Source organism: Gastrolobium bilobum, unplaced genomic scaffold, assembly GCF_033153095.1.
Source record: "Gastrolobium bilobum isolate Gb01-03AN ecotype WA unplaced genomic scaffold, APGP_CSIRO_Gbil_v1 utg810, whole genome shotgun sequence".
In the NCBI taxonomy this organism is placed as follows: domain Eukaryota; kingdom Viridiplantae; phylum Streptophyta; class Magnoliopsida; order Fabales; family Fabaceae; genus Gastrolobium; species Gastrolobium bilobum.
In genome coordinates, this window is record NW_026896204.1 from 64,116 (window position 1) to 77,546 (window position 13,431).

The 13,431-nt window shown below is 35.2% G+C and overlaps 1 protein-coding gene across 2 annotated transcripts; it reads right to left on the reverse strand.

Moving 5' to 3' along the window:
• Window positions 1-544: 544 nt before the first annotated feature.
• On the reverse strand, window positions 545-13,070 carry LOC133298237 (ubiquitin carboxyl-terminal hydrolase 17). 2 transcript variants are annotated; one of them, XM_061497492.1, is made up of 12 exons: window positions 12,408-13,070; window positions 11,458-11,594; window positions 10,631-11,376; window positions 10,464-10,552; window positions 9,678-9,763; window positions 9,426-9,588; window positions 9,193-9,307; window positions 8,889-9,046; window positions 2,709-2,793; window positions 2,378-2,590; window positions 1,552-1,613; window positions 546-1,424 (listed from the first exon to the last, which is right to left on the reverse strand). In XM_061497492.1, exons 1-12 carry the CDS (start codon window positions 12,677-12,679, stop codon window positions 806-808), a joined length of 2,745 nt encoding a protein of 914 aa, XP_061353476.1. In that variant the 5' UTR covers window positions 12,680-13,070; the 3' UTR covers window positions 546-805. The 2 variants fall into 2 exon arrangements, with proteins under 2 accessions (XP_061353475.1, XP_061353476.1); XM_061497491.1 differs by having other exon boundaries at window positions 545-1,424; window positions 10,464-11,376.
• Window positions 13,071-13,431: the final 361 nt, after the last annotated feature.

The window sequence follows — 13,431 nt, forward strand, 5'->3', positions numbered from 1 at the left end:
TTATTCAATAATATGGTGATTTTGACTTCTAATTGCCGTTAAATGTTGACTCAGTAGCTATAACATGTAAGGGCTAATAATAACATGTTTGTCTAGTTTTGAGGATTACATAATAATGACTTCAGGGGCTTTGAGGCTAGGGCTTCCCATGGCTTTTGTCACTTTTACAGTGTCTCCTTGAGCAAATAAAATCCAGCTTCCAGCTTTTACTTTGTATTTGGATATCATGTTCGACTTTAACATTTAATGTTGTCCATGAGATTAGTTGGTAAAAAAATCCTTATAACTTTAAGAAATGTGTGTTGGGGAGGGGGGATCTCAAAAGTCATACGTTAACCGGCAGAGCCCCAAAGTACAAAATGTTACGTCTAAAACTCAAGTAAAATGAATCACAATGGCAGACTGTACCCTTCCTTATAAAGTGATAATTAACTTCAGAAAATGTAATGGATACCTTTATTTTCTTTTTTCCTTTTTTCTTAGTTATATATACTAATAAACAAATAAATAAAATCATTCTTGAGCGAGAAATGGACATTAAAACAGGAATCCTCATTCTACTGTATTAGCGAAATATTGATTTTCACTGTACTAAAAATATCCCAGATGCTTGCTTCTATCTCAACTCAAACTCGATAAAATGTTTGAGCTGATGCATCTCAACTTGTTCTCACATGTACACCAGAATTCTTGAGCAAAGAATGAACATTAAAAACAGGAATCCTCATTCTACTTCTATTAGCGGAATACCGACTTTCACTGTACCAAAAATATCCCAGATGATTGCTTCTATCTCAACTCAAACTCAATAAAACGTTTGAGCTGATGCATCTCTACTTGTTCTTCTCACATGTACACCAGAATTTTTGTCACAATGGTTAGCAGTGAAATATCTTTTAAGGTCAATTCCCCTAATGCCACCATGATTTTTGTTTTTGTTAGCATGCAAAACCGCTTTATCTTCTGAGTCCTGCCGAGGCCTCCTAGCATCACTATCCACTAAGAAATCTGTACTTAAGTTATCATAGGAGGAAGATGCTACCGAGTTAGATGAAAGACCATAGTGGCTATACCAATTGGGTCCCAGCTCACCAAATATGTAATCAGAGAAGTCAGCAGAACTGGCTGAGTCCTTGCTTGCAGTACTGCAAGAACTCGCATCTGAGGAGCTGAAAAGCGAACATTCGCTAGAAGAATCCACCACAGTATTTCTTCCCCCATAGTTGAATCTCCATTCTTCTGGATGTACAAATTCATTGTTTAAGCCATGCTTCTGCTGTAGGTTGGGAGAATCAGCACTTGTAGCCATGGAACTTGATCTTGTCTTAGAAGCAGCAGGAATGGCTTCCAAGTTCCTCCTCTTGAACTTTCCAGCAGAAGAGATTGCATTGCTACATAATGAACCCGGGGGCTTTGGAGAGTGCCTGAAGATTTTTAAAATAAGCCAAAAGCACAGCTGCTATTATTGCTGCTGAGACATTCCACACTATAAACAATGATGTGAAACATATCCAACCAGAAATTATACATCAATCTCCACAGGCCTATTACCTTGCATAAAGAAGCATGTATGCCCTTTCTGATAAGACTCTTGAAAGTTCGACAGGTTCTACCTAAATAGAAGCACAAATGGCATCCTCAGTTTACATACAGAAATGCATCTCACAAATGAAGTATGCATATTTGATATTGCCAGCACTTTTAAAAAGGAGCATCTTAAAAAGTAATGACACGAGTTGCAAGAAAATACTTTTAATGGTATATCATTGCAATTTTTTAAGAAAATTTTGGTATCTCTTTAAATTAGAAAAACAAAAGCCGTAAGTACCTTTTAGAGGCATCTCTGCTATGCTATGATGCTTCTTAAAATCAACAAGTACAAACAAATTTTAATGAGTAGCTTCTTAGGAATTAGCCAAACCCTTACAACCTTGTAAAATGTACCAGATACTTCTTCAAATTTACAACTTACGTTTATTTATAAGTAGAACTGTAAAAGGTGCTCACAATCAACATTTTTCTCAAACTCAATCATCTGTTCCCCTTTCCTTCATGAACAAACTAAAAATGAGGACTCAGGACCAAACTCCTATTCAAACAAACCACTTCTAGAAAACTTTTTAAATTACACAAACTTCCTAAGAATCTACAAAATAGGGTTTTCTTCCTTTCTTTTTTTAGATTGATTCTTCAAGTACTGAAATGTCTAGTCCTTCATATATTGAGTAAGAGGGTACCTTTGTTGTCAAATAAAAAGACAATAAAGTATGAAAAGCAAAGCAAAAAATCAAATGACAGCAACATTTGTATAATCTAATTTTTTGGGGGAGTAAAGACATTCAAACACAAAAAAAGTGTCGGGGGAAAATTTTTTTACCCTGCTGTCATCAGTCCTGAACCATTCTCCTTGGATGTTCTTCACATAACAGACATAATGGCCTGAAAATGCAGCATTCATGATATCCAAATGAACAACCACTGCATAAAGGCTGTACAAGGGAGATTTATCTTTTGTTCCACTCATATATGGAGCCATGTTCAGGACCTCCGGGAACTGAACCGACTTATTCAACTTCTCGAAGTTACCAGACTGCCAAAATAGACAGCATAGTATGTATGAGAATACATAATATAAAATCAAAATTACAATCAAAGAACAAAGTAAATAAATAAAAAGCAAAACATCAAAATAAATATTGGAGACATACCTGAAATCGTTTCAATACAATTGTAAGAATATTTGGTGCCTCCAGTACTGTCAACTTCTTCCTGGCTTTCTCATATGATTTACATCTAGATAGCAAGAAAAAAAAAATGATTGCATAAAGATGGTATCCCAGAGGGAAAGAAAAGTAAATTTAAAAATCAATGAATTGGGATCTCAATTCATGCTCATTAATGAGATACGACCATTCTTGCCCCTCTAAACTGCATGACATTTGTAGTGCTACTTCAATCTTCATAATTCGGAATTAAAAAAGTCCACTTAAAATCGCAATATCAGGAGGACAGAATTTGCATTGTACTCAATACCTAAAGCTCTGAAATTCTAGTACAGTATTTATGGTCATAACTATGATGTGATTATGTCTTTAGTTTAATGAAATTACATTAGCTGAAAAAAGAGCAACCAATTTTGAAGCAAATCCTAAGAAGTTCCTTTTGAAGCAATTAATTCATCAAATAGAACAGTTCAGCCCATTCACAAGGGCCTAGAGAATTCTTCTTCCAGAAACTCCACAAAGTATTTTGTGCAAAATTCTCAAAACTGCTGTATGCCTTCTGACACGGTCATTGGCAAAAGCACCATAATAAGAACATTTGGTAAAACATTTGCCCCGTAAAAGCACATTTGGAATGTTTTGCCATAGTAATGCAGTCAGTCTCATAATTGGTAGATACAGGATCAGTCCTGTAGAGATTCATTACAGGACCAATGTCCATGTTAGCTTCTTTCATGCAGTCCCGTAGGGATCCATTACGGGACCAGCATTTTTTATGCAGTCCCGCAAGCATGACATATGGCACCCAAGTCAGTCCTGTATGCCTCACCTACAAGACTCTCTTTTTCAATATCGGCCAATTTTTATTATATCATTCACCAATGAGCCTGTCCATTCAAATTCCTCTTCTCTTTGCTTGGTTTTGTTTTATCCGATCCTGTTAACAATGTGAATTTAACAATATCCGTAGCTATATAATATACATAAAATTACCTTAACAACTTCTATCCAAAAATAAATAAATTACTTTGACACGTATTTAATGACACTATTAAAAAACTAATTATTAATTATTAACTTATATCTTAAGTAATTTTAAGTGAAAATTAATTGATAATATTATTAACATCGATTTTACATACATAAAGTTTAAATTTTTAAGTTATCAAAACATCATTAATATTAAATTATAAATTATAAATTATTAACAAATTATATGAAAAAGTAGAACTTATACAAATATTTTGTCATAAAAAAACTTAACATGTTAAAATAGTTTTAATTTTTATATGAACAGCTTATGACTTATTTAAAGAGTTAAACAAATAGAGTACAAAATATTCTTTTCTATCCAACCATTGAGTTATTTAAATTCAATGCTTACGATTATAATTTTATATTTAATGGAGAAAAATATAATGCATATTTAAATTATCTCATATGCATAAAAAAATTTTATTCTTTATTTGTAACAATAACTGTATGTATTAAGTTTATAATCATAATTAATATTCATACATAAGTTGTGCACATAAAAATAAAAATTATTTTAACTTATTTGAACATATTAAATATTTTTATGACAAAATATTTATATAAGTTCTACTTTTTCATATAATTTGTTAATAATTTATAATTTAATATTAATTATGTTTTGATAACTTAAAAATTTAAACTTTATGTATGTAAAATCGATGTTAATAATACTATTAATTAATTTCCACTTAAAATTACTTAATATATAAGTTAATAATTAGTTTTTTAACAGTGTCATTAAATGTGTCAAGGTAATTTATTTATTTTTGGATAGAAGTTGTTAAGGTAATTTTATGTATATTATATAACTACGGATATTGTTAAATTCACATTGTTAACAGGATCGGATAAAACAAAATCAAGCAAAGAGAAGAGGAATCTGAATGAACAGGCTCATTGGTGAATGGTATAATAAAAATTGTCAGATATTGAAAAAGAGAGTCTCGTAGGTGAGACATACGGGACTGACTTGGGTGCCGTATGACATGCATGCGGGACTGCATAAAAAATGATGGTCCCGTCATGGATCCCTATGGGACTGCATGAAAGAAGCTGACGTGGATACTGGTCCCATAATGAATCCCTACGGGACTGATCCTGTATCTGCCACTTACGAGACTGACTGCATTATTATGGCAAAACATATTAAATGTGCTTTGACTGGGCAAATCTTTTACCAAATGTTCTTATTATGGTGCTTTAGCCGACGGTCATTAAAACCATTAATGGAAGAGTCATTGAAATCAGATTGATAGGATTTTAATCACAAACCAATACTATTCGATAGATTCACATCTGAAAAACATTCCACTTTTACTACAACTTCTAGTCCATATTTTATCCTTTTGGTTAGTTTATTTCCCTCCCAGTAAAGCCTCCAAGTTTAACAGGCTCGTGACCTTTTCTATTACTTTTGAAGCCTCGCACAACTTGAAATAGTTTATTACTATGTATGCAACGGATGAATTGTGTCTTAGAATATTGTTAAGTGTGAGTGAAGACCCACATTAGTTAAGAATGCACTAGGCGCAGACCATATAAGTAAAAAAAACCCATAGACTCATTATCTTAAGGTTTTGGATTAAGATGACAGTGACAAAGGCCTCTTAGAGTGTTCATGGGCAACCAAGAGTGGTTCCACAACATGGGTTTGGCAGAGCAAAAACTCAAACACCATCTCCAAATACTCAGCCTAGCCAAACCATTAACTCTAAAATCACTTATTGTAGGTCTCTGAGCGGCCTTTGATTAATTCCAATTTAACAACTGCAAAGCTATAGATGTCACTTCTCATTCAAGTTCACTAATTTGTAGTAGTCTGGGTCAAGATACCTTGTTCGTGCCCATGACTGCAGACCTTGCATTTCTATCATCATTATGATTCAAGTCTTACCCACTCAAGTATATGCATCAATGGCTTGCCTTTTAATACTGCAAGGCAACATGTGATTAATTTCAATAGAACATCTCTAAAGCTATAGATGTCATTTTTTTTTTCATTCAAGTTCCTTAATCTGTAGTACTATGGTACGAGGTACCCTGTCGTGCCCATGACTGCAGATCCTGCATTTCTACCATCATTATGAATCACTTCAATTTCTACATTTTGGTTATCATTCCTAAACGCCTTGGAGAGGGCAAAATTTGCTATCATAGCTTCTATGTCGTGAATTAAGAAAATGTTAGTAGACTTCATATCCCAGTGTATTTTAGGTGGCTTGCATCCGTGTTGTAGGCAATTCAATCCCTTTATAGCATCAATTATGCCATATGAAGTCTCATTTCCCAACTCAAGCAATATGAATTTCTATGCGAGAGATAATATTTCAGGTTCTCATTCACAATGTACTCATATATGAGTGTCATCTTGTTATTATCATCACAATAATCAATGAATAATACCAAATCTTTGTAATGAACTATCATCAAGAGCTCAACCCCAGTTTGAAATTCTTTAGGTTCTTGAGATGATGATGGAGAAAGCATGTGACATTAACTTGTATTGTCAGTTGCCATCTTTCATCTCTCCATAGTACAGAGTTCCAAGTCCTCCTTTCCTTGAACCATTTTAAAGTTGCTAGTGATTTCCCCAAGACCACCGCATACTTGTATTGTCAGTTCTTCGATGCTACAGTTCTTCCTTCTTCATTGAGTTTATTCATCTCCTTGTCTGATTGTTCAATTCTTCTAATTTACCAAAAGAGAATGAAAACAACCAATAGAGCTACAATTGATGATATTTATGCAAACATGTAAACAACAATATTCTTTCTTTCTTTTTTTGTTACTCGGATACGAGTCATAGGTATTTTGATTACCTGCCTTTGGTCAAGTAATCTAGCCCTAAATCTTTCAAGAAGAGCGGATAATCAAAATATCTATGACGCATACCACTCTTGAAAGATAGGGCTGAATTACTTGCACCAAGGGTGGATAATCAAAATACATATGACTCATCTTAGTAACAAAAAAAAAAAGAATATTGTTGTTCCCATAGTTGCATGAGTATCATAAATTTTAGCTCTTATTAGTTATTTTCATTATTTTAGAAACTTAGAAGAAAGGAACAATGAGACAGAGATGAATAAGCTCAATAAAAGAGGAAGAATTAGAGCTCAATGGGCTAGAAATACATGTATGCTAAGGTCTTGGACATCACCAGCAACTTTGAAATGGTCATAGGGAAAAGAGGGTTTGGAACTATGTACTACTATCAAAAGAAAGATGGCAATCAAGTCTCCATCATCTAATGGACCAAAAGAACTTCAAATTGAGGTTGCACTTTTGATGATAGTTCATCACAAAAATTTGGTATCCTTCATTGGTTATTGTGACGATGATAACAAGATAGCACTCATATATGAGTATATGGCCAATGGAAACCTAAAAGATTATCTCTCGGACAGAAATTCACATTGTTTGAGTTGGAAAAAGAGACTTCAAATAGCAATTGATGCTGCAGAGGGATTAGATTGCCTACATCACAGATGCAAGCCACCTAAAATACACGGGGAGGTGAAATTAACCAACATTTTTTTAAGTCAAGACTTAGAAACTAAGTTATCAAATTTTGGCCTTTCCAAGGTGTTTAGGAATGATAACCGAAATACAAAAAACGTAGTGATTCATAATGATGATAGTAATGCAGGATCTACAATCGTGGGCACGACAGGGTACCTCGACCCAAAGTACTACAAATTACGAAACTTGAATGAGAAAAGTGACATCTACAGGGTTGTTCTATTGAAATTATTCACAAGTTGCCCTGCAAAAGCACGCTACTAACGCACATACTTGAGTCGACAAGACCGGAGCTGGAAAAAAGGAACTTGCATGGAATTTTATATCTAAGGCTCCAAAGCAAATTTGATGCAAGTTCTAGGTTGAAAGCGATAGTAATAGCGATGGCATGCACTGCATCATCATCCATTCAAACCTATAATAAGTGGTATCAAACTAGGTTGTCAGTAGCAGCTCGTAGCGCCGCTAAACCGCTATAGTAGCGGCGGCCGACCGCTACAACCGCGACGAGATGCGACGCTGGCCAGTAGCGGTGGGTACAAGTGTGCAACACGACGCTACCCGCTATTTGACATTGATTGTCGAATTATGTGTTTGATTTTGTGGAATTCATTGTTCATTTGTGTTTAATTTTGGATCCTTCCTTTATGATCCTTGTATTTGACATTGATTGTGGAATTATGTGTTTGATTTTGTGTGACTTCTTATGTTTGAGCATTTATATTTTTGTAGTATTAGACTGTTAGTATAATATATGTGGAATTAATACTTCATTGTAGCGGCAATACCGCTACCGTTTTTGGGGTCGGCCGCTACCAGCCGCTAACTGCTACTAACAAGAATGGTATCAAAGCCAATGGTTTAGCTGGGCTGAGTCTTTCAAGATGGTGGTTGGCGTCCAGGTTTGTGCTTGCCTAACCCATATTGTGAAACCACTCTTGGCTGGATAACCCCATGAATACTCTGAGATACTTTTATTTGAGGGGGAATATATTTATGTTGGGTCTCACAGTTGAGGAAAAAATCGTTGGGAATTCAAGTATGAGTGAAATCAAACCATATAAGTAGAAAGACCTAGGAACTCATTGCCTTAAGGTTTTGGGTTAAGATATGGTGTCAGTTAACTTCTTGTGGTTTAGGTTTCCTACTTAGCTCGTTAAGTCTCCCCCGAATGACCTAATAAGTTAGATCAATAATTTCACTAATTTATTTCAAGAGAGACCAAATCAATACTCTCATTCAGTTTACGAATTTAGCTCGTTAATACAAAATTCAGCATTTGAGTCTTGGCAATTTTTACTATCAAATAATTTGTGATTTTTCAAGCTCAATTTTAATAGCAAAATAGACATTAAGAGATAGTTTAATTATAGAAGTATATTGTATACATATCCTCAAAGGGTTGCGTCATGTGTAGCTACTAAATTACCACACAACAGATTACCAAAAAAAAAAATTACCACACAACACCGCTACAATAAATGCAAAGTATTATACTTGTTAAAAACAAAAGAAAAAAGAAAAGAAAATCAAGTATGGGAACATTATAACACAAAAATAATAGGAAAGACTTAAATTAACATGAAAATGGAAAGAAAATTGACAAACCTGCTGCAGTTATACTTATTGTCTTTATCCAAGATTTCAGGTGCAGTAAATTGTCCAAGAGCCTCCTCCAAAGTTCCAATATCCCCATCAATCTCAACAGTAAGATCCATCATTCTCTCGTACCTCTCAGATTTCCCCTGGCACCTTAAACACTTTATCTGCAATTTGCAGCGAATAAATTTCAATATATAGGGAAACCATCCTTTTCCTGCTCCATAAAAGTTGAAAATGTGAACGGCAATAAAAGTAGACTGCTACTTGAAAACGTGAACTGATAAAAGTAGACTGCTAGATTGAAAACAACCTTTGATCGTAAATAACCTCCAAAAGTGTATCCAACAAGAGTTGTTTCTTCTACCAAAGGACTTGCAACGCCAGCTTCCTTGAGGCAAATAGATTGCATTGTATCAACCACACACCTGTCAGTTGAGCAATTTATCATGTAAACAACTTGACATGTAAAAGTAACATTTTTTTGAGAGGGAGGAGATGAGCAAACATTGGCAAAAAATCAGTTTGAGCAATTATTAGGCTCACCTCAAAAATTCATGGGCATCTTCCTCCCTACCATGTCCAAGATGGCTTCCAATTTTGTGTATTTTAGATAATATTCCAATTGGAGATAGTGGAGAATTCCCTTCTTTTGCCTTCTGAATTAGATATTCGAACTCACAGATAAAACACCATCCCTTCTTCTGACCTATAAAAAGATTGTGAAGATTCAATTAACTAAAAGGTCCTGTTAATTGAACAAGTTAAATCACGAAGATATTATTAAGAGGAACTTGCATTGTTTTGAATGGAACCCTTGAAAAAGATAGGAAGTTAGAGGCCGAGTATATGCCAAGCACTGGAGTACTGCATTCGCATAACAACTGCAGGAGAGGCATTTTATTAGCAAGATGGTAATTAATTTATAACGGAAAAAAAAAAAGCTATACAAACAACCAGTGAATGTGTCCCCCTTAAACCACATCAAACACAAGATAGAAACAAGTATTGAATCCTGTTACGAAAGTTTAGCCAGCCGGAAACTAGGGGCATGTTTGAATACTGTTTTTAAAAACAATTTTTTGATTTTCAGAACAAAAAAACTTGTTTGATAAGGCCTGTTTTGTAAAAATAGCTCTAAAAATTACAACTGTTTTTTTGTTTTTAGAATCAAATTTAAAGAACATATCTGAGTGTTTTTGTTTTGTGTTTTTATTTTTAACTTTCAAAACAAAAAAAACATAGAAAATACATGTTTCATTAATTATTCTACAAAACAATTTAAGAACAAAAAACACAGAACATAATCAAAGAAACACTAGAATATTTCCTAAATGTTCTCTCAAAAGTTTCTCTACTCGCAAGAATTTCTATCATCACAATTATCATATACTCTAATGTTACAATTCTTGGACTATGCCCCACAAGAGAGCATTCAGAGAAAAAATGAAAGAAAAAAACATAAATCTCCATAACAAACCTCACTCGCTCATACCTGCTTCCTCCCTCCCTCTCACCAGAGCAGTAACATAGCATCTAACATATTATACTAATCAATGGAAAGCAGAAAGAACTCTACAATACCTGTTCCCACAGTTTGTAAGACCAAAGGGGAATAGTTTCATCTTGTCATAACAGTAAAGTTCCGTAAAGAGTTCATAAGGAAAGCCCATCTGCCAAAAGCATGCAATTTGTAAATCAACAGAGAAAAAAATAATAATATAAAGAAATAAGTCAAATATGTTTCGAACCTCATTTTCAACAGATATGATATTTGATCTTGACTCTTTTGAGCTTCTAAACTGCTGGACAACTTTCTGCACTGATGTTTTCAAACCATTACGAACATTTAGTGGCAGATTTGGAATAGCACTAACTTTTGCGGGCAAGTTATGATAATTGTCAGTTTTCGTAGACTTGGAATGTGAAAGCAAATCCCCATTACTGGTAGAGGATAATCGACCACGAGAACTAGATGATGATCTTCGCGCTTCTTTAAACTTTGACAGATGTAATTCTTCTTCTACATTATCAACTACAGAAGCTGGGATTGAACTACTCAAGGAAGGCACATTTCTGCATTTAGAGGTATCTGCCACTGATTTTTCAACCATAGCAACTTTTCTTCTGTGTTCATGGCTACCCAAATTTGCTGCCACATCATGAAATGCTTCAGATTTAGTTTTGGGAAATCTTGATTTAAATCCGGCCTCATCAGTAGTGTAACTAGAATTTGTCTTGCTTCTTTTACTTGCATTAGAATCCTTAACTTCGATATTCTCAAAACTTTTAGATTCTAAGGGAAATGAGGGGGTCAACACTGTCTCGTTGCTATGAGCGAAAGTAACAAATGTATCGTCAGCAGTATTATCGCTGACAGGTTTTGCAAATCTACTGTGACAGTTATCATCAAATGATTTTCTTGCAGCTACAGAAGGATTAAGGCCCAAACATGAGTCATTGGTAGATGCAATACCAGCATGTGTTCCTTTAATTTCTGCAGAGGATCTAACTAAATTATATATGCTGTATATGATACTTGAAATAATATAATGAGACTTCTAATCAAAACCATTACCATGAAGACCAGATTGTGTTTCTGATACTGATGCCCTGCAAGAAATATTTTCCTCTTTGAGCTCCATGGTAGCTATTGGAGGACAACATTCATCCTTGTGACCTTGTCTCCAGTGACTAATTTGACACTTACCCGAACTACAAGAAAGCATGCTTGTGAAAATGAATAACAACCATTGTAACATAATAAGAGGTCGAAATGATGGCTTGAGACACGTCACTGAACAGAAAAGTGACATAGGCAGAAGAAACTACAGATGTTCAGGAATGCAGCAACGGCAAATCATTAGTAAACTACCGCTAATATAAAGATAACAAATCAAGCTCTAAATTAGCAGATAAATTTCAACTACAAAAAAAAAATCCCCTTAAACATTCATAATTTCTATGTTCTCAAGAAAAAAGAAAGAACAATAGCTTCTAACTTCAGGGGCAAACACCTTACTTCAACAGAAAAATAAATGCCCGTAAATCAGATTATTTTTTCAATACAAGTAAGAAAACAGGACAAGTTAGACAACACAATCTTCAAGTTTTACTAAGAAAGAGTATTTGATTTGAGTCTCTCTCATCCAACACAAACAGAGAACTCTCAAGTCCATTTCTGGAATTATGATAGACCAATTCAATAACATAAGTTTTTCCAAGCAACTTCCGACATATATAATCTCAGTGACGGTTGAACACTAAATAATTAAGTTGAAAAGGAAGCACTAAACCCCTCTCATTGCCAGTGCCATAGCAGCAGCACCACCATACCCAGACACCCCATTCAAACAAAGTTGCTTCTTAGAGCAACACATGCAGGCAGAAGAAGAGGTTTCCCATTTCAACTAAACTTCTCCATCATTCCTACCCATCTAATCTACTAGCCTCTGAGGTTAACATTGCAGTTCGAATTCCCCCAAAAAAAGGAGAAAAACTTGGAGAGAAAAAAAAAAAAAAACGAACCAATATCTAACGGCCTTGCAGCGAGAGCATCGTCTGGTGGTAGGAGAGTAACACACAGCACATTGGTACATTTGAGAGACGGAGACAGGAATCGAAGAGTACTCGACTGACCAAGAGACAGCCTCCATTTCCATGGCGGCATCCTCCACCAGCCTTATGATCTCCTCCTTCTTCGCCTCCGCATTCCTCCACACGTAACGAAACACCACAAAACCCAACACCAACACCACATACACCACGCTTTGAAACCCTAAAATCCCGGGTACTACCATCTCTCTCTCTCTTTCTCTCTTTCTCTTATCCAGCACCCAGGAACAGCCCCGAACACAGGATACACAGGATGGTAATTTTGCTAGGCATAGATAAGCTCGGCTGCGGCGGTGGAGAGATCAGAGGAACGACGGTGTTCACCGGCAGGGGCAGAATGGGAAAGTTGCGAGCAGTACTAGGACTAGAAGCGTGAGCATCTGGATTCTGAGGTGAGTGTGTGTGTGTGTGTGTGTGTTTGGCTCTGAAATCGATTCTAAGTTACTGTTTCTTTCGACTCAGCTCAGATTGTCCAATTGCGAATATACGACACAGCGATCTGTTTGTCGTTTGTCTTGTCCTCCGGGACTTGCCGTTTGGACATCCTTCTCTCCTTGCATCATTGTACAATAACGTTTTAACTCTCTCTTGTGTTTATGTTTTTTTTTTTCTCTCTCTCTCTCTCTCTTTAAAACGTTACGTTATATTTTCGTACTTTCTAGGCTTAGCTTTCTCTGTAACAGCTGTTGTTGAACCATGAATTAATGGCCTTGGGATTAAGATGGTAGAATATCTGTATTTTAAAGAAACCGAGGAATTAATGGCTCTTTGCAACTGGTTTAAACCCAGCACACTGGAATTTGGATAATAATATTAGGGAAAAAAAATTATCCTTTTAAATGACATAATTTATATCTTTTTACTCTCATAAAGAGGTGGGACCGACACCTTTTTATTTTTTTTGTCCACTCTCTTCTACTTTATCTATTTCTTTCTC

Excerpts from the sequence above, each read along its gene's own strand:
- LOC133298237 (XM_061497491.1), bottom strand. The coding sequence starts at position 12,679 with ATGGTAGTACCCGGGATTTTAGGGTTTCAAAGCGTGGTGTATGTGGTG. Across the intron at positions 2,794-8,888 it reads AATAAGTATAACTGCAGCAG|ATGTAAATCATATGAGAAAG; the intron begins GTTTGTCAATTT and ends CTTGCTATCTAG. Across the intron at positions 1,614-2,377 it reads TCAGGACTGATGACAGCAGG|GTAGAACCTGTCGAACTTTC; the intron begins GTAAAAAAATTT and ends GCTTCTATTTAG.